Source organism: Conger conger, chromosome 16 (assembly GCF_963514075.1).
Source record: "Conger conger chromosome 16, fConCon1.1, whole genome shotgun sequence".
NCBI lineage: Eukaryota > Metazoa > Chordata > Actinopteri > Anguilliformes > Congridae > Conger > Conger conger.
This window is the reverse complement of record NC_083775.1, coordinates 18968561-18988906: the sequence shown is the minus strand read 5'-3', so window position 1 is coordinate 18988906 and position 20346 is coordinate 18968561. Positions and strand designations below refer to the sequence as shown.

General features: G+C 42.4%; 2 protein-coding genes across 5 annotated transcripts; one reads left to right on the top strand and one right to left on the bottom strand.

Moving 5' to 3' along the window:
- Window positions 1-969: 969 nt before the first annotated feature.
- On the bottom strand, window positions 970-20038 carry LOC133114243 (medium-chain acyl-CoA ligase ACSF2, mitochondrial-like). Of its 4 annotated transcripts, none has more exons than XM_061223452.1 (16): window positions 19924-20038; window positions 18170-18365; window positions 15252-15380; window positions 12972-13025; window positions 12563-12681; window positions 12015-12177; window positions 11006-11101; window positions 8312-8463; window positions 7376-7467; window positions 7176-7252; window positions 6934-7041; window positions 6333-6484; window positions 5943-6084; window positions 5355-5465; window positions 4841-4909; window positions 970-4665 (listed from the first exon to the last, which is right to left on the bottom strand). In XM_061223452.1, exons 3-16 carry the CDS (start codon window positions 15318-15320, stop codon window positions 4615-4617), a joined length of 1455 nt encoding a protein of 484 aa, XP_061079436.1. In that variant the 5' UTR covers window positions 15321-15380; window positions 18170-18365; window positions 19924-20038; the 3' UTR covers window positions 970-4614. The 4 variants fall into 4 exon arrangements, with proteins under 4 accessions (XP_061079436.1, XP_061079434.1, XP_061079432.1 ...); XM_061223450.1 differs by lacking the exon at window positions 19924-20038 and adding an exon at window positions 18944-19588; XM_061223448.1 differs by lacking the exon at window positions 19924-20038 and adding an exon at window positions 19475-19582.
- On the top strand, window positions 1726-2882 carry LOC133114093 (GTPase IMAP family member 9-like). The gene has a single exon (XM_061223285.1). The coding sequence runs from the start codon at window positions 1726-1728 to the stop codon at window positions 2278-2280; it is 555 nt and encodes a 184-aa protein (XP_061079269.1). The 3' UTR covers window positions 2281-2882.
- Window positions 20039-20346: the final 308 nt, after the last annotated feature.

The following is a 20346-nucleotide window of genomic DNA, read 5'->3' as shown; positions in this document are numbered from 1 at the left end:
TATACTTTTTTTTTTTCAATTTGGCAAGTACCATTTTTTTCTGGACAAACCAGAGAAGCTAGTGCATATCTTCATTTTCACAAGAGTGTGCACAAAAACAGTGTACAGGACATTTAAAAAATACTTTTGCCAGTTGTTGCTCTTGCCTATTCAATACCTTCTCTTTTCCTTTTCTTTTGTTCCTCAGAAAGATGTGCGTGTGACACTCTCCGCATTTGTCTTGAGAAAATGAAAACAATACTGTCAGCCACGGGTGCATGTTTGATGCTATCACTTTTTAAATGTCATTGTGCTATTAATGTGCATAGTCATGCAGGTGTGTGCGTGTGTGCACACACGCATCCATGCAGAGAGAGGGAGGTTCTGCAAAACTATTGTTTTGATGCATTTTTTACATTGAACCAGGTTGACAATCTCCTGAGTGTGCTATCAGTGTCTGCTGAGGCAACAAGGATAATAAGATCTGGAGGTTTCCTCATTCCTTTTGCCTTGAGAACAGCTGATATACACGACTGAAGCCTGCATACCTGCAATGGAGTATCTCTCTTATGAGGCTTAATGGAGACAGTTTTCTCATTCTGGAAATGGTCTAGGAGACTATCAGCCCTATTCTGAATCATTAAATAATCTCTTCCTGTCAGGTTTCAGTGAATGAATCCAATCACAGAGTACAAAGGAACACCGAGGCAGAGATATGAGAATTTAAAAAAATCTTTTGATAGCATAAGTAGCAAAAAATAATACAACAAACCGAAGCAAGCGTGAATACTAACTGAGAATGGATTGTTCTTAATGCACGTCACAAACCATCATCTTCTATGTTGGAGGACAATCTGCACATACAGTGGTGTGAAAAAGTGTTTGCCCCCTTCCTGATTTATTTTTTTGCATGTTTCTCACACTTAAATGTTTCAGATCATCAAACAAATTTAAATGTTATTCAAAGACAACACAAGTAAACACAAAATGCAGTTTTTAAATGAAGGTTTTTATTATTAAGGGAGAAAAAAAATTCCAAACCTACATGGCCCTGTGTGAAAAAGTGATTGCCCCCCCTGTTAAAACATAACTTAACTGTGGTCTATCAAACCTGAGTTCAATTTCTCTAGCCACACCCAGGCCTGATTACTGCCACACCTGTTATCAATCAAGAAATCACTTAAATAGGACCTGCCTGACAAAGTGAAGTTGACCAAATGATCCTCAAAAGCTAGACATCATGCCGAGATCTAAAGAAATTCAGGAACGAATGAGAAAGAAAGTCATTGAGATCTATCAGTCTGGAAAAGGTTATAAAGCCATTTCTAAAGCTTTGGGACTCCAGCGAACCACAGTGAGAGCCATTATCCACAAATGGTGAAAACATGGAACAGTGGTGAACCTTCCCAGGAGTGGCCGGCCGACCAAAATTACCCCAAGAGCGCAGCGACGACTCATCCAAGAGGTCACAAAAGACCCCACAGTTGCTGACCATGTGCATCCCTTCATGACCACAATGTACCCATCTTCTGATGGCTACTTCTAGCAGGATAATGCACCATGTCACAAAGCAGCTGACAAATGCTGATACAATCATGTCAACATGGAACAGAATCTGAAAGGAATGGTTTCAACATCTTGTGGAATCCATGCCATGAATAATTGTTTTGAGAGCAGGGGGGAGGCCCTACCCAGTCGTAGTGTTTATAATAAAGTGAAGAGGATGCGTCCCCTAATCCTGTAACCATGGCTTCAACATGTCAGAGTGCAGAGATTGATGGAAGAAAAGTTTCTGTGATTGACACCCCAGGGCTTTTCAGCACATCCATGGATGAAGTGAAAGTTAAAGATGAATTTGATAAGTGTATTCTTCGCTCAGTCCCAGGACCCCATGCGTTTCTGCTGGTGGTCAGGTTGGGCAGATTCACACAAGACGAGAAGTCTGCTGTGCGGTGGATCCAGAAGCACTTCGGGGAAGACACCTCACGGTACACATTGGTGCTGTTCACTGGTGCTGATCAGATAATGAAGAAATCACTGGATGAGTTTCTGAGCCCATCCAAGGAAATTCAGGACCTCATTGATTACTGTGGCGGCAGATATCATGCTTTCAACAATGAAGATGAACAGAATCTCACTCAGGTTCCCGAGCTGCTGCAGAAAATAGAGAAGATGGTGATGAAGAACAGAGGAAAACACTACACCAATGAGATGTACAAGGAGGCTGAGAGAAAGATGAAAGAGGAGGAGGAGAGGAGGAAGACAGCTGAAGAATGGGAAGCAACAAAGGAAAATTTATAGTGTTTGCAGTTGGGGCTGTGGCTGCAGGAGTAACAGTTGCAGCTGCTGCAAATCCAGCTACAGCAGCAAAGATAATCACCACAGCAGCAGCAGCAGTGTGCAAATGTATGGTTGTGATGGATGGAATTTGGCAGCATTTAGCCACCATGGAGCAAAACTCAGGAATAATCTTCCAAAGGATGCAAGAGAAGCAGCATCTGTTGAAAAACATACCTTTTACTTAATCACACAAGCTGGTCTGTTTCTTATTTGAATTGTTATGTTTTTATTATAAATTGTAATTTCCAAGTCTAAAGTAATTTCTTAGTCTACGTTTATATATAATGATTTACTCGTTTCATTTTTAGAATGTTATTGTTGTTGATCTCGTCCCATAGGTATTATTATTGGTATTCATGACTCCTAGGTAAAATTTTGGGATACTGTGCAATTGCTTTTTATTATTTATTTCCTTTATATTTCCTTTTGTTGTCATTGCTTACATTTTTTCTCTCATCTTTTGAGCAGCAATTGTTTGAAAAGTGCTATACAAATTAAATGTGATTGATTTAATTTGATTGATTGATCCCACTTTTTTGATTAAATTTTAATCTTGGATTACCTATTCCTCTGAAACTGTCTCTATTAAAACACACAATAGACATATATACATAATACAATGTATACTTGAGAAAATCTCACCAATCATTTAATGTGAGGCGGCACGGATGGTGCAGTGGGTAGCACTGCCGCCTCACAGCAAGAAGGTCCTGGGTTTGAATCCCCATCGGCTTGTGTGGAGTTTGCATGTTCTCCCTGTGTTTGCGTGGGTTTCCTCTGGGTACTCCGGTTTCCTCCCACAGTCCAAAGACATGCAGGTTAGGCTGATTGGAGTCTAAATTGCCCATAGGTATGAGTGTGTGAGTGAATGGTTTGTATGCCCTGCATACTGTTTCACACAATGTATGCTGGGATAGGCTCCAGCCCCCCTACGACCATGTTCAGGATAAGCAGGTTAGGATAATGAAAGAATGAATTAATGAATTTAATATGCCTTAAAGCCCTGAAAGACAGAGAAATGCAAGAAACGGGAAAAGGTGTGACCTGAAAGTTGTATCCATATACAATGAAATACAATGAAAACTATGCCATGATCAAGAAAGGTTTGCTTTATGTCTGCATGTGGGTCAGTCGCAGATCTTAGGGGGGCACTTTTAATTCAGGGCACAATGTGGTGTGTTTTGGCACACTTACTGTTAGGTTGGGGCTGGGCGGAGAGCCAGAAGCGACCAAGGATAAAACCCTCTAAAATGAACACGCGAACGTTTTCGTCACTAGACCCCAGGGAACAACGGGAATGGGATATACACAATAGTAACTGAACAATAGAAGGAAAGAGAAAAGCCAAAAAACGGCTATAAGAAAACAAATCAACCCTTTTAAAACAGGGCGAACCGCACCACTGACTTAGGTGCCCCAAACGACTGTGGACCAAAATAAAATACAACCTAGCTGGGAACAAAGGCTAGGCACGAAAATAAAACCTCGAGACGCAGCTTGGGACCAAAAACGCAAACCAAAATACTTACCAGGGGACAACGTCCCCCAACCACTGACTCACACGAGTCCAAAGAAAGAAAAAAGAAAAACCAAAACCTTTGAGGAAGGCGCCAGCCAACACAACACCAGCTGAACGCCTTCCTTACCTTTTTAATCTTTTAATTCTTATTCTGAGATGCCATTTTTATGAATGACATCCAGACAAATGGGACACCTTATATGGCATGTAAAAGGCTCATTTACGAAGATGTAGGCATCGTTTTCATCAGCATTTTGGACAGTTGTCTGAAGTTACGAGAGTGTCTGTGTTCAATCTGATGTGGCACACTGGTATGAGCTGCCCGTATGGAAAAAAAGTAAGAGAAATATATGATAATACAAACATATTTTTGCATGAGGCCCAATGAAAGGTTCTGCATGGAGGAATGGTCAAATCCCTCCAAATGTATTCTATAACTTATCTCAAATTACAGAAAAAGAAAAGACTCATAACTGTCATCTTTGCCAGGTGTAGGTTGCACAAAGTATAAAATCAGAGGTGCTAATAATTGTGAAACATGTTTAACTGAAGTAAGAAACCTGAGCTTATGGCAAAGACCTATGGGACATCCAATTTCTTGAAGAATACTCATCGATGCTGCCTTCAAATATAACCAGAATAAGGCACCTAAGAAGGATTTTTTTTTGATGATTTCAGTTTGGGACACGCCTACGAAGGACAAGTGTGTAAAATTGTGAAAATACTGAAAATGGTGCCTTCTGCTTGAGACACAGCCACACACTCAAACTGGCCCATCATACTCCCAGGCTCTTCTCCATCTCTGCACGCAGCTTGTGCTTCTGGACCTGAGGAGGAGAACAGAGAACAGTTGGTGGGCGTCATGCGGTTGCAAGCAAATTTTTTAAATGTTTTTTTTGCATTGATTAAAAAATAGATATTTTGTGATTGTCACAGTTAAGGACATAATGCTAATTTCCAGGAGTCTCCTTGATGTTCATGCCCTGAGAAGTCAGTCCTTACCTTTCCACTGATAGTGAGCGGGTAGTCCTGCACAAATGTAACATAGCGTGGGATTTTGAAATGAGCGATCTGCAGGAAGAGACAAGAAGTATTCACAGATTCATTAGGCCTCTTTGTGCAGGTACTGATGCCTTAGTACAAGGCACATGACTGAGTGCTAAGGCACATGACTGGGACACGGAAAGTTGGTGGTTCAAGCCCTGTAGTAGCCACGATAAGATCCGCACAGCTGTAGGGCCCTTGAGCAAGGCCCCCAACCCAGCATTGCTCCAGGGGGGATAAGTTACTTTGGATAAAAGTGTCAGTTAAATAACTTAAGTAAAATAAATATTATCACAGGTGTATCAGAGTGCGTCAGAACAGGTACAGGTGTGTAATAGCAGTTAGAGGTGTGTTATAACAGACATGTTATAACATGTGCAGATGTATTCGTACAGGTGCAGGTGAGTTGGAAAATATACATTTGTCTCAGGTGACCCTGTTCAGGTATCTCTGGACTGGGTGTGTCTCTGACCTGGCCCTTGCAGTAGGCTTTGATTTCCTCAGCAGTGCAGTCCTGTCCCTCCTTCAGCTTAATGCAGGCGCATAACTCCTCCCCCATCCTCTCATCCCGCACCCCAACCATCTGTAGGGCACACACAGGGAGAAAAGCATTTTCTTTGATTGGTTCCTGCCAGTCAGTGACTGATAGCATGTCAGTGTAAGTTGCCATTCCACTCAATAACTCCAGTGTGAAGAGTGAAGTGAGGCAGGCATAAATGCAACAGGTTGTACAACTGGAAAGAAAATATCAGGTCATGGCTATGGACAGCCTCACCAACTTGTAACCTACTGGCATAGATGTAAAACTTGGTTCCAAGATACAAGTCCAGTGCTCAGCACCAAAGCATATGCAGTTATCTCAGGGTGACTCATGCTTCAATAGTACCTTTCCTGCTTGTACTATATTCAATATTCAGGCAATATTCTGGTCACAGTCAAATAAATGCGTTTCCTTCCTACAACAAAATCTTAGTCCTTACTTTAGCTCCACCCATTCTGGGGGGTGACAGAGCTGCAGTGTACGAACACACCAATCCCCACCCTCTATCCCATGACTTACCTGCACATCATGCACTTTGGGGTAGGTGTGAAGGAACTGCTCGATTTCAGCAGGATACATGTTTTCTCCTCCTCGGATGATCATGTCTTTGATCCTGCCCTCGATTCGGCAGTATCCATACTTGTCTAGCCTTGCGATGTCACTGTATGTGAGGGGAGACGTTTTAACAGAGTGGTCATGTGACCACCAACAGGTAAATTGATTTTCATAATTTAAATTATAATAACTACTGCTTATAACAATATGAACTGAAAGCAAATCTTTTTTGGTAATATTTGCACAATGGCTGGCTTTAATCTTTTCTGACTCCTTTTTTCGTCTTTACTATGTTTGTGTGAACAGGAAATTCGTCCAGGTTCACTCTCCGAGTTCATTTTCACACAAACTCACCCGGTCTTGTACCAGCGGTCCTTGGAGATGCACTCCAGTGTTTTGTCAGGATCGTTCCAATACTCCTGCATCACACAATATCCCCGGATCATCAGCTCTCCTGATGTCCCCAGGGGCACAATCTGCCCAGTACTGGGGTCCACCACCTTCGCCTGAAAAACACATTCACTTCAGACCATCATTGTGATCACCACCATCATGATCATCACCTTCATTTTCACCATCGCCACCCCAACCATCACAGTGCTAGAGTAGAGTATCTAGAAAAGTGCTATATAAATGCTATGATCTATCTATCTATCACCACCATTGCCCACTGTCTCCCAAAACCTTATAAACGCTAAGAAATTAGACAAAAAACATAGAAAAACACAGAACCTGACCATTTTCATCACCAGCAAGCAAATCTGGCCAGGCCGAATGACTGAAAATGTTTCTCATGCAAGATGCACATGCAAGTGTAGGTACATATCAGAGTGAATGGTATAAGCAGACAAACAATGGTCGTGAAACAGATGTGGGAACACACAAAAACAGCTGTAGCTGACAAAAGTGCAATGAAAAAGGTATAGATGAACATTGGCAGAATTGGATACCTCACCTCAGTATGGTTCATGATACAACCTACAGTCTTTGTCTTTTTCTCCAGGTTGTCCAGTGGGTACCCCAAAAATGTGAGAGGGCTGTTCTCTGTGGTGCCGTACCCGATCTTCCCCATAGGAAAGCCATCAGCAGCAAGGAGGGGTGCAGACAGGGAGACCACATGTTCAGCTCTTTCTCAAGTCATATTGCTGTCCAAATGTACATTTTGACAGGGCCTGTGTGTGTGTGAGTGAGACTCACCACCACCTCCTTCATATTCATGGTAGTCATGACCTTTTTCATGACCTCAGGTAGACAGGGAGAGCCACCTATTAATCCTGCAGATGCACCATCAGATGCAATCATTTTAACATACAAGCAGTTGCCCCCACACACAATTACCCTCACACACATCATTATCATCATCACAACAGGTTTCCATCCTGACCCCTTTCACCTACCTGCTTCTAGAGAGGACAGGTCATACTTGTTCAGTTCTGGTTGCCCCAGCATGTCGATGTACATGGTGGGCGTGCCATAGAAAATGGTGCACCTGAGCAGAGATAAGACACACATTATTGTACGTCGCTTTGGATAAAAGCATCTGCTAAATAAAAGCATAAAAGCATCTGCTAAATAAAAGTAATGTGGAGATATTGCTTTATCAATTGCGGGGGCATTCCAAATCAATCCATTTCTGACCTCACCCATTTAGATTTGAATTATTTTATACATTAGACACACCCCTGGGAGGACAGAAGAGCTGAACATAGGGAGATACGAAAAACATTGGTTTTCACCACTGTTTATCTAGAGCAACAGGAGCCTCACAGGATTTGGGCTGAAATAACAAACAAAAATAACAAATGTAAAGAAAATAGCCCGACTTGCATAGTTTATAAGCTGGCTTGCGTCTCACGTAGCTTTTAAGCTTTTCCACTTCGCATCTTGGCTCTCTCTCCTATTCCGTGTGTTCCCAGTCTCAGCCACACAGTTTTTTTGTAAGCCCATTGTTTGGCCTTTGTCTCAGTAAAGTTTTGTTTTCTCAGTCGCATAATGACTTTCCTGACTTTCACCTTTACAATACATTACATGAAATGACATTGCCATTTGGGAAATTCTCTTATCGAGAGTGACATACAGTGGGGTGTAAGAATGTGGGCTCCCCTGCTTTAGATGTATGTTTCAGAGACATTAGGGTAAAAGGGTAAAGGATTGGGAAGAAGGGTGTGGGAGTTGGAATGCACACTGCAGACCGAAGAGTAACTGGTCCCGTCTGCCTATCCAAATCCAAGATGGCTCAAAATTAATTCAATTTTTGTCAGCAGGCATCCTACATGTGTGAAGGGTGAGAGGTGGGCATGGTAGCAGTGTGAGTGACAGGTGGGAGGAGGTACCTCTCTTTCTGGATGGCCTCCAGGTTGGCTCGGCCGTCATAAGCAGTTGAGGGGAAAACGAGGGTGATGCCATGCTGGGCCATGTTTAGTGCTCCTACCACCGAGCCGAAGCAGTGATACAGGGGTACGGGTACACAAGCACGCACCTGTGGCTGATACCCCAAAATCACAGATGCCTATTACCCTCAAGCTAAGGCATTCACATCAACCAAGTGCATCTACTCATGGAGTTTTTATACATGTATAGAAGTCTAGGATACCTAGTTTTTTTTTATATCAAAAGGAACAAATGAGAAAGAGCAATGAATTACAGAAGAATCCTTCAAATGGTGAAGAAAAATCTATTTGTAACTGCACAACAGATCACAATCATTCTCCAGTACGTAGGCATAGATAACCATCAAGGAAAGACTATGCCAGCATAATCTCAGAGGGTTCAAACCCCTGGCAAGCCTCAAGAATAGAATATTTGTTAGCACAGTTACGGATGCCAGAAATGTACATGAAAAAAAGGTGTTATGGACCGATAACATAAGGTAATGTAACAGGCCATTTAGCCCAGCAATGCTCGCCTTTTCCTATCCCTGTACCTCCTGGTTAGTTTGCCTAAATGATGAATCGTATCTAGCACTGTATCAAGCCTGGTCATCAAAACCCCCAGTATTTCTGCCTCTGCTACATGTCTTGACAAGCTTTTTCATGCGGTACCTTAACAAATGTTTTTTGGAAATCTAGATTTACAATATCATCAAAACACGTAGCTTCCTCAAAGAATGCCAAAAGGTTTGTCAGGCATGACCTACCCTTTCGAAAACCATGCTGGCTAACCCTTAGAATGTTATTATTTTCAAGAAATAATTCCAGTTTGTCCCTAATGATAGATTCCAGTATTTTACATATGATGCAAATTAGACGAACAGGCCTGTAGTTTCCTAGATCAGTAAGGCCCCCTTTCTTATACATTGATATTATATTACCTTGTTTCCAGTCCTCCGATATTTATCCAGTTTCTAAAGACTGTCTAATACTTGCCAGTGGTTTCAATATAATCACATTTAACTCCTTGAGTACCCTTGGGAATATGCCATCAGGGCCTGCTGCCTTATTTTTCTTAAGTTTATGTCATTTATCTAGTACTTCTTTATTCCCTAACTTGATATCGGCTGAGACATTCTGAGGATTGAGTATTCCTTCCGGTCTAATCGTAACCTCCTCCCTGGTAAAACTCTCAACAAAGTAGCCATTTAAGGCATCAGCAATATTTATATTCTTAAACAACAGTTCTACGTTGTTATTGTTAATGCAGTTAACCTCCTCTTGAAATTTGGCTAACCTTAGCACACACATTACAATATTCAGCTTTATTACTCTCAGTGCTGTCCTTTTCATATATTTTATACAGTTTATATGGCATCAGCAGGATGAATACTGAAGTATACAGAAACATTGGGCTCATAAGAAAAGACAGGGAAATCGAGAAAATGCTCATTAGGCAAATGGAATGACCTTGCTCCTTCAAAATCTGTTCGAAGCCACGTCAGTTACAGAAGTGCAGCAAATAGGGATCCACAGGTCGATCATTTATACATCAGACTTTCCTAAATTTATCCGCCAGGATGTGGTTTTCTTGCCTCTACTTCTAGCTCCTAGATGGAACATTTAAGGAGTTGGTATGTCCTTAAAGATGGGAGACCTTCATCGATTTTTGTCCAATTACTTTTGAGTCTATGTATAAAAAAGGCTGCCATTCCTACATGGTTCACCCAATATGGATATAAAAAAATATATATAGCTTAAAGCACTTTGCACTAATCACATAGTGATTGTTTTACTTCAACTGTTTGTTTGCTGGAGTATAGAGCAAAAACAAAAAATGTGTCACTGTCTAAATACTATTATGCACTGTATTAATGTTTCAATGGAACCAACCAAAATAAAAATAAAATAAAATAAATAATCACCAAAATGAAGGTTTGGAATTATTGGCACCCATGGTTTTGTACCAAGGGCATCTACCTCTGGCAATGGTAACAGCATGGAGTCTTTTCCTGTAATGCTTGATAAGTTTAACGAACACATTTGGAGGCATTTTCCTTTATGCCATTCCTCTATGCAGATCTTTGCACATTTGTAGATTTGAGCATATCAACTGCCCTCTTCAGTTCGGCCCACAGGATTTGTGATTGGATTGGATTGACATTTTATTGGCACAGAACCATTTCTGTGTGATTTTTGAGGTATGCTTTGGGTCTTTGTGTTGGAAAGTCCACCTACAGCCAAGTTTCAGCTTTGTGGCAGAGGCAACCAGATTCATTGTCAATGGCCTAATGGATTCCATCAAGACATTGGGGGTTTTCAAGACCAGGCTTAAAATAAAATGTACATATTTAGTGCATGTGCAATTTCTATTTGGTTCCAAGCAGTCATTTATTGCTTATAGTTAATAAACAAATTAATCTCAAGCCTAATATACAGCTAGGTTTGACTTCCTAAAGTTTACTGTCAGACTAACCCATCAACAAGTTTGAAGACTCAAATATTTATTCTTTTGAATAATTGTCCATAATTGGCATTGTATAATAAGTTAGCACATATATGGCATATAGAGGTTTTCTGGGGACACCCTAAATTATGACCAGATCCTACTTGCCTGAAATGTGTGATGTATGTGTGCTTGTGTGCATCTCTACTTACCCTCCAGGCATAGCCGATACGCATCCCTATGAAGTAGGCATTATTGACGAGGTTGTGGTGGGAAAGAGTAGTACCTTTTGGACTCCCTGTGGTGCCCTGCACTCAGACAGACAGACAGATAGACAGAAAGACATACTGAGAAGTGATGTAGGGGGGCCTGTAGCATAGTGGTTAAGGTACATGCCTGGACCTGCAAGGTCGGAGGTTTGATCCCCGGTGTAGCCTCTATCCGCACAGCTGTTGTGCCCTTGAGCAAGCCCCTTAATCCTGCATTGCTCCAGGGGAGGATTGTGTCCTGCTTTGTCTAATCAAATGTACGTCGCTTTGGATAAGAGCGTCTGCCAAAAACGCCATTAATGTTGTCTCTCTACCAGGGAAATCAGGCTGAAATCACAGCATACTGGTTTCCTGTATAGCAACATTTAAGTGCTTAACTGAATGTGGAAATTTGAAAGAGTTAAATGTATTCCTCCATATGATTGTCAGTAGAAAAATAAATGCAGCTACGTCTTTCTTTCAAATAGATTGTGTAATATAGTAGAGGAACTAGTGGGTCTGTTCCCCAAGTACAGATCAACAAGAACCAACAACTGAGGGAGAATGGACCAAATGGCCATTGCCATGAATGAAAACACATCACAGGAAGTGGGGAGGGGGGTGATTAGATCTTGTCTGGGGCTGAGGGATGGGGTAGAGTATATAACACAGAGGTACTGATCAAAGAAGTAAATTTGAATGGATTAGGGGCTCGATAGGGTTGTAGATTGACCAACAACAAGGTCAGATACTTCAGGGGACTTGGCTGCCATGTTTTCCAACATTGATGACTAGTTAGAGCCTTATTTCTAATAGTCTGCTTCCTGAAACCAAACCTGAAAAACCTGGAGCCACTATGGATCCTCAGGAGTGGAGTCTGAGGCCCCTGGTCGAGAGAGTATACCCGTGGATACAGACTGAAAGGCAGCATGGAAATCATTAACATGCACATTCATGTATGACTGATACTTACCGATGTGAACAGGATGTTAATGGGGTCATCGAAGGATAGTTTCTTCTGCAGACTATCCAGTTCCTGCCGATGGTGGCTGTCTGCCGCCTGCATCACATCGTCCATGTGGAACATTCCAGTTTGCCGGCTGTCTGTCACAATCACCATGCGCAGGTCTGGCAGCCTGGAGATGCACGTGAGAGAGAGTGTGTGTGTGTGTGTGTGTGTGTGTGTGTGTGTGCGTGTGTTAGAGAGAGAGAGAAAACAAGAGAGAAAGAGAGAGAGCATAAACAAGTCTCAGAGCCACTCCGTGCCAAGGCAATTCATGTCTCGGGAACATTGTGCCAGTGTCCGCATCAGTATATCAGTGTCCATATCACGTGTTCATTTCCAGATTTTCCTAAACTGGCTCAAATTTGGAAAATGTGAGCTGTGAGCTGCTGTGTGATAACCCCTTTCTAAAGGGCCCTATACAAACTTGAAGACTGACCGACTGACAAATTATATTTGTCTGTCAATGTACTGCATCAGTGTTTTAATGCTCCAGGTCAGTGCAGCAGGGCACATACCTGGCACTCTTGAGGCCTCCAGGCGTGGCTGTCTCTACCTCAGGGCAGAGCTGCCTCAGCATGTCACAGTAGTTCTGGGTCTTAAACTTTGTGGGACACACGATCGCTTTGCACTGCACCTGCAGCCACAGGACCAGACACAGGATCAGGAAGCAGCCAAGAGCCTGATGTGATTCATCAGTGTGTGCTACACTATACTGGGTTCAGTGTGTATGGGGTCAGTTTTTGCTGCACTGTACTGAAGTAGTCTGGGGTCAGTAAACCAGCCCTGTGCCAAGATTTATGCTGCAAACCTTTGACTTCTTCCTTTGGGAAAATTCCAGTTCCCTTTATATAACAGCCCAAGCGCAGACACGCACACATGCAGGCAGGGAAGCACACACAGACAAAGACACCACCTTTTACCCACCTTCCTCAGGGCAAACTCCAGCTCCTGAAGCTGATAGGCTGGGTTCACAGACACCTGCAGAGGAAGACAATTGAAGGATACGAATCTATAAATTGACATGCAGTTTGTCTTGCATAAAAATTGTATAGTCAATGGAGCTACATTTTGGGCATCGTAGTGGGGGGAAAGGGAAAAGTGGAACTGAGTACAGGGGCCCCAGCAAAATGCTTTCCCCCAAGAAGGCCAAAAGATAAAAGGAAGGGAGACTAGAGAAACAAAGGAACATGAAGGAAGGCAATTATTAACAACTTTTATTCAGAAGAAAGGTGAGCGCAACTTGCTCACACTGTTTAAGTGTTAACATTTTATGTCATTTAGATTGAAGGCAATCCATGCAGCCAGGATAGTTTGTGCTTTAAATTAGAATTTAATTTAAAATGGGGAAATAGGGCTGGCCTGTAGCATAGTGGTCAAGGTACATGACTGGGACACGCACGGTCGGTGGTTCGATCCCCGGTGTAGCCACAATAAGATCCGCACAGCCGTTGGGCTCTTGAGCAAGGCCCTTAACCCTGCATTGCTCCAGGGGAGGATTGTCTCCTGCTTAGTCTCTGGTCTCTCCATTGCTCTGGATAAGAGCATCTTCAAAATGTCATTAATCTAATGTAATGTAATGGAAGAAATGTGATCCAAGAGACTTTGACCGTGGAATGATTGTTGGTTGAATATCTCAGAAACTGCTGATCTCCTGGGATTTTCACACACAACAGTCTCTAGAGTTTGCAAATGATGTGAAAAACAAAAAACATCCACTGAGCAGCAGTTCTATGGGAGAAAATGCCTTGTTAATGAGAGGTCACAGGAGAAGGGCCAGACTGGGCAAAGCTGACAGGAAGGTGAGAGTAATGCAAATAAGCACACATTACAACAGTGGTATGCAGAAGAGCAGCTCTGAACACACGTGTCAAACCTCTTAAGTGGATAGGCTACAGCAGCAGATCAATAAGTAAAAAAAAAGTCTAATAGTTAATATTGCTCACTGAGTGTACATGCATATGTACCCCAACATTTTCTTCCTTTTTTATACTGTACACAGCAAAGCTTTCTCCCAGATACACCTTAAGCAGACTGCTCTTCAGACAGGACACAATCTGAGAAGTGGTCTTCACAGATAGAGGGGTGTCAACAGGCCGAAAGATGGCCCCAGGTCTAGAAGTTCCAGACACCAGACATCTATTTAAAGAAGTCAAAGTCAACATATTTAGGAAATGTATCTGGAACGATAGGAAACCCGGAAAGAAAATGACGCAAAACCCCTTGATTTCATTTCCCCTGTGAAATTACAGAAATATTTCAAACCCTGTTAGTTTTAAGTGACAACTCACCGGATATCCCCCCGTGGGATAACTATAAGTTTCCTCAGGGGGGAAAGTCCTTGAAAAGAAAGGGTATTGTAAGACTGGTGTATGTGATGGGGCTTCAGGTGAGAAAATTATTAACTTTCTCACAAGCCAAGGCCAGTTATGGCTTACAGGATAGAAACTTAACATAAATGCAGTTATGGTCACAGTTATTATGCTTTTGGGCCAAGTAGTGACTATACCAAAGCTGTCAAAAATAGAGGCTGATCTACCATCCACAAAAAGAAAAAGGAGGAGGTATACTCTGTGTGAGTGGGCCCCAGTGTAGTGGGCGGGGCTAGAATTGCCCATTCAGTGGGCATGGTCCAGTGGAGTGAAGCACTAAGGTGGCCTGGCTTATCAAGACAGCCTCTTAAGTTACACAATGCCTTCCTGGAGTCCATCAGAAGTGCAAAGTCCGACACCATTTTAACTGTGTTTTAAAACAGTTGTTTAAAGATAATGTTTTAGCCCTGCCTACTTACTATGGTTTCTTTATTTTTATCACTACGTTAGTTTTCAGTACCGTTTTGATCTCTTTTTATGATGGCACCAAACCTCATCATCTTCCATGTGCCTTTTTTCGTGTGTGTTTATAATTTGCCTTTTACTTAAACTGCTGCCTTAATTCTTATTTTTCACTGCATTCTTTGGTATTAAATTGTTTAAGGGAAAAAATATATGGATATAAAACACAATGTCACAATCACTGTTGGTAATTAAGAGCAACTACCAACATCAACACTGAAATAACAGCCTACCAAAGAAACTATTCTAGAACATGAAGGGCACCCTACTTAGTCCACTACACAGGGAACTAGTGGACTATTTGAGACACAGCCATTATTTGTGAGTGTATCTGTGAAGTGGGTGGAGTGTAAGTGCAGTGGACAGGGCTCACCAGTAGGATGCCGGCCTTGGCTGTGGCGAATTGGACCAGGATCCACTCGTAGATGTTCGGCCCCCACATCCCGAGCCGGTCCCCCCTCTTTAGCCCCAGAGCAAGGAGCCCAGCAGCCGCCTGGTCCACCTGTAAGGCCACACACCTCCGTCAGCCCTGTGGCTGCTGCGTGCCCTACTGCGGCACCTCCTCAATTGTTTTCACAAGAACTACATCAATCTGGTTTTTAAGGCCGATACCACCCATATCTGGATTGTTTAAAGAATATTTATAAGAATTCAGGAAAGCCCACACAAATAATCAAGCGACATCATGAATCTAAGAGGCAATGTAACTGCAGCACACTCCCAGTAATAAATGAAACAACAATGTAATTCAAGGAGGAAATGTTCTTTTGAAGAAGGAAGTGTTTTTGTTCTTGTCCTTGTTCTGTAATATCATCCCATTAACTGGACTTTTATAAAGAAATAAACAGCAATTCAAAGAAATTCTGCAATACTCCAGAAATGTGGATGGAGGAGGGCCCCCTCTTGGGAATGAAATTGTGAATTTAAACATTCATATTTTTTGCAACCCATTACACAATCGCAAAGGTGATGTTTTGTCCTTAAAACTGGCAAAACACATGTACAGTATATGTTGGGTAGGTAAGTCTGAAGTAATAAATCCTATTACTTCAGTTTATCATCATATTTCTGAAAAACTGAAATTTTAAATGAAATCACATAACAAGGAAGCCAAAGTCAGAAGACATGGGCTGTGTCAGAAACAAATATGCAATTTTGGATCCAAACCAAGTCTTCGCACCTTCACTAAGCAATATGAATATTGTTACTTTTCATTTTGAAGGGCAGATGATGCTTTGCTCATGTCAGGCAGAATGCTCTGCCTGTCGCTGTGGATACCTGGACAGGAAATTATTCATTTCTGATGGAATGCCCCACAAGTAAATAAAACATTAAACCACAGAACTATTATGCAACCTATTTTAGTTAAAATAAATGGTTTGCTGGGATGACGTGAATGGCCTTCAGGTCTGAAGTCTAGTGACTCCAGAAATGTGTTTTTATATCAACAAATATTGTTCAACTGGCCAGCTTCTTCTGTGGTTGTTGTGGTGTTTTACCAACCTTTCTTGGAACGAGTGTAGCTGCAAATCTTAGGACTGCTGCAAATCTACACTATTCCCATGGTCATCATGATGTATCAACCCCTTATTGGATACAATGCTATCACATGACTGATACATAACATATACTTTCACTTAACTTAATAGCTGATCACTAGCGAGGTACCTATAGCTAAAAAGCCTGCCAAACTTAATGAGCTAGCCATTGTGAATTCCAGGTGACAGCAAGTGTTAGTGAGCTGGGAACCTTCCAAAATCATTAAGTCAGGTACAGAAGTATAGCTAGCTTATGAGATGGCAAAATTCATATCACTTAATTGTTGGATTCACTCTGTGGAAAGGTGTCACAAAGACAGCCCTTACTGAGCACAATAAACGAAACCAAGGATCAATAGTTTGCCATACGTCATTGGAATTATGACTGGAAGAGAGTGCTATGGTGAGATAAGACCAAAATTGAATGTTTTGGCCATGCACACCATTGACATGGCATGAAACGGCAGCCTCAACTGGAGTTGTGACATTGAGATATACGGGTCTGTTGTGGCCAGGGCGGGGCCCCCACTGCTGTTCTCTACAACTCAGCATCAGTTTCACTGGACCAGACTGTCAGTGCAGGTCTGTCTCCATCGCCACCACCAAGGGAACCCAAGTCTTGAATCATTTGTGAATTTCCACAGGTGAGGAAACTTGCCGCCCACTCCCTTTCTGTCAATGGGAAAACCGGATCTGTCAGTTTTGGAAATGTTGACATGAAAATATTTGTAATATCAAACATTGCCTTTTCTGTCCATTAAATCAACAATCTTTTGTCCGGCAAATTGTTTTCATAAAAGCATATTACTTAAAGTCAGTCATTTTCTTCCCTTTTTCTCTCATATCTGTCAGTTTTGGCTGGGCACGCCTCTTGCGTCCAGCAATGGGGCGCACTCGGAGTGTGCCCACATGAGTGTTCGATTGCAGGAGCGTGTTCTCTCTTTCGGATTATATATTTCGGCCACACAGATTGGCTACTGCCAGAACCCCAGCAGGGGACACTTTATTGTGCCCAGGGCCATAGATATACTACAGCCAGAGAACTTTCGCAAGAGCTGAGACTGCTTGCAGTTGGTCTCTAACAGTGAGGGTTCGATTGAGATACTAGGGTGCCTCACCAGTATCTCTGGCAAAGAGCGTAAAGGAAAGCTTAACCATAGACTTGGCACCTCCACATATTTCCGGACAGGAGACGAGGAAAGGAGGTGAGGAGTGGAGTAGTGTAACGCACCCCGAGTTTGCCAGCCTGCTTAACTCATGTGTTCAACCTTGTTCTTTCACAATTCGACGAACATCTAGCTTGTAACTGGAGAACCAAGTAACTCACTTAGCCTTAAGCAGGTTTGTGCCCAAGACCCTGCTGTCCCAGCAACAAGCCTATCTGAATTGTTTAATCTCTTTATGAAAATGAACATCCTGACTTTATCCCAAAACATCAACAAGCTAATCAGGTTAACCGAGTTGGCGACGTTTATGAAATAGGGCCCTGGTCTCGTAACACAGACACCACAGTTAATTCTTCATTATTTTATTAACCTTATTCACTTTACTAAGAGTCCAAGGTTAAGATTGCAAAAATAAATGTTTCTGTATATAGTTCATATTGGCATTGCTTTGTCTGTCCTTTGTAATTACGAAGGCTGGAGGTAGGATTTGCGTGCGTGTCCTTGCGTGTGCACATGGCAACCCACATAAGTAAATGGCCACCAGTGATGATTGGTTGTTAAAGAACAGAAGGTGGAACCAGACTCACATCCTGTTGGAACTGTGCGAACGTCTTGCGGATGCCGTCCTGTAGGAAGACCACAGCCTCATGGTCAGGCCAGCGCTCTGCAGTGTTCTGCAGGGTTTGGCCAATGGTTTGGGACAGCAAAGATCTGGAAGAAGTGCCGTGGACATAGCTGGTGGTGACCTCGGGCACACTGGGAGGACTGTCCACATGGAGGGCACTAGAGGGGGGCGGGGAATCATACTAATCATAATAATACAGTAATAATAGTCATCACACTCTTCTAGAAAAGCAAGTGACAATTAAGCACAATGGTTAGGGAACTACACTTGCATGAGCAGTAGGGGAGACCAGGGAACAACTAAATACTTTTGGGTTTTTGCTGAATTAAAATATATATATATATATTTGAGCAAATGTTTTTCATCCTGAAAGAAGACTTTGTTATGACTGTATAGACCATCGGAACAGTTCTAGGACATTCCTGGTGATGACAGTTCAGTGGAGCGAATCTGACTACGCGGAAAGTGTAAACAGCTCTGGGCACATTGAAACAGCGTCCGAAATGTCGGAAAACGGCTTTAATACAGTAAAAGTTCTTCTAATACAGTAAAATGCAACATTCTTACCGCTTACATTTGCAATAGTTTTTTTTAGAAACGGTCTACATTTTGTTAAACACAGCGTTCAAATGTGCCCCGGTTGTGCTAGTTGTAGTTACTACTGCCTGGCTCACAGTTTCTTACATTACATTATTACATTAATTATGCAGAGCGACGTACAGTTGATTAGACTAACCTGAAGCAATGCAGGGTTAAGGGCCTAACGGCTCGATCTTATTACTATATTATGACTGGGGACTGAACCACCAACCTTGCGGGTCCCAGTCATGTGCCTTATTTTTCAACATGCCCCCTGTTAGTCTCCACGCTACTCGACCTGAATTCAGTAAAATGTCCAGCTGAATAAATTGATTGAGATTATGCGCAGTGGATAGGAGCGTTTGCTGAACGCATACAAATCCAAAATCGAAATAAACGTCACAATCAGGCAATGATTTGATGAGTGTCTGGACACCCAAATTAATTCCAAGAATACATGTAAAAGCTTACGCGACTCCAAGACAATTGGGGAGCGCAACACATTCATGTAAACATGGGTAATCGCTAATATCATTAACTACATGCCATACAGCAGTGGTTCCCAACCGTATTCCTGGAAATCTACCGTCCTCTGGTTTTTCACCACGAAATCACACATAATTCAACAGCCAGAGATCTCGTTGAGCTCTAAATCCACGAAAATGTGGCCAGTAGCCGTGTCTCTCACCGACACCCAATAAACTGCAGACTGGGTCGCTGGGATCTCCAAGGGGTATGTGGAGCTTTCGCGCACTTAAATAATCTTAGTATGATGTATGACATATTTACGCACGCAGTGTCCCTTTCGCAATTCGAAATAGCGAGTTCCTAGGTGTTTATATGCACGTCTCTCTCTCTCTCTCTCTCTCTCTCTCTCTCTCTCTCTCTCTCTCTCTCTCTCTCTCTCTCTCTCTCTCTCTCTCTCTCTCTCAGGCAACAGTGGCAGGAAGAAATGTCACGTTTCAGGTCTGTCTTGCCATGTTTTATGTTTATTCATTTTGTCTTAGCACGTCATCCATCGCACCTGTTTTTCATTTCCTTTCTGCTCTCTAAACTAATTGTCTACACCTGTCTACCTGTTTCGTTGACCATCGTTTGTTTTTTGACCACGTCTTCGCCTGCCGTTTTTGTACCTACCGTATCGCCCTCGACTACGACCCTGCCTGCCGTCCGCCTGTACTTCTGCCCCGCTGACAGCTCTCCTGCTACCGGACCTTCCTGCACGTCTACCGACTACGAGTTTGCCTCTTCCCTCGGCACCGTGCTTTTTGTTTGTTTTGTGTTTGTTTGGCTGGCTCTACGTGTATGGACATTGCTTGTTTTGACTACGCTCCTGGGATTCGTCCCGAATAAAGCCCTGACGGGATTTTATCTAACCATTGTTTCTGAGTCGTGCATTTTGGGTCCAACTCCCACACACCCGTCTCAAGAAACTTTAATTAGAACTGGAGTCAGTAAAGTCATTTAGCTGACAAATCTGTTCCAAGGGAGTGTGGACAGTTAAACATTTAACCGGTAAGCTCATTTTAAAATCAATGCACGTTCATAACCAGGCGTATT

Coding starts and splice junctions, on each gene's coding strand:
- LOC133114243 (XM_061223448.1), bottom strand. CDS start 19,569: ATGTCATACATCATACTAAGATTATTTAAGTGCGCGAAAGCTCCACAT. Junction 18,366..19,474: donor CTGCAGTTTATTGGGTGTCG/GTGAGAGACACG, acceptor GCCCCCCTCTAG/TGCCCTCCATGTGGACAGTC. Junction 15,381..18,169: donor TCGCACAGTTCCAACAGGAT/GTGAGTCTGGTT, acceptor GTGGCCTTACAG/GTGGACCAGGCGGCTGCTGG.
- LOC133114093 (XM_061223285.1), top strand. CDS start 1,726: ATGGCTTCAACATGTCAGAGTGCAGAGATTGATGGAAGAAAAGTTTCT.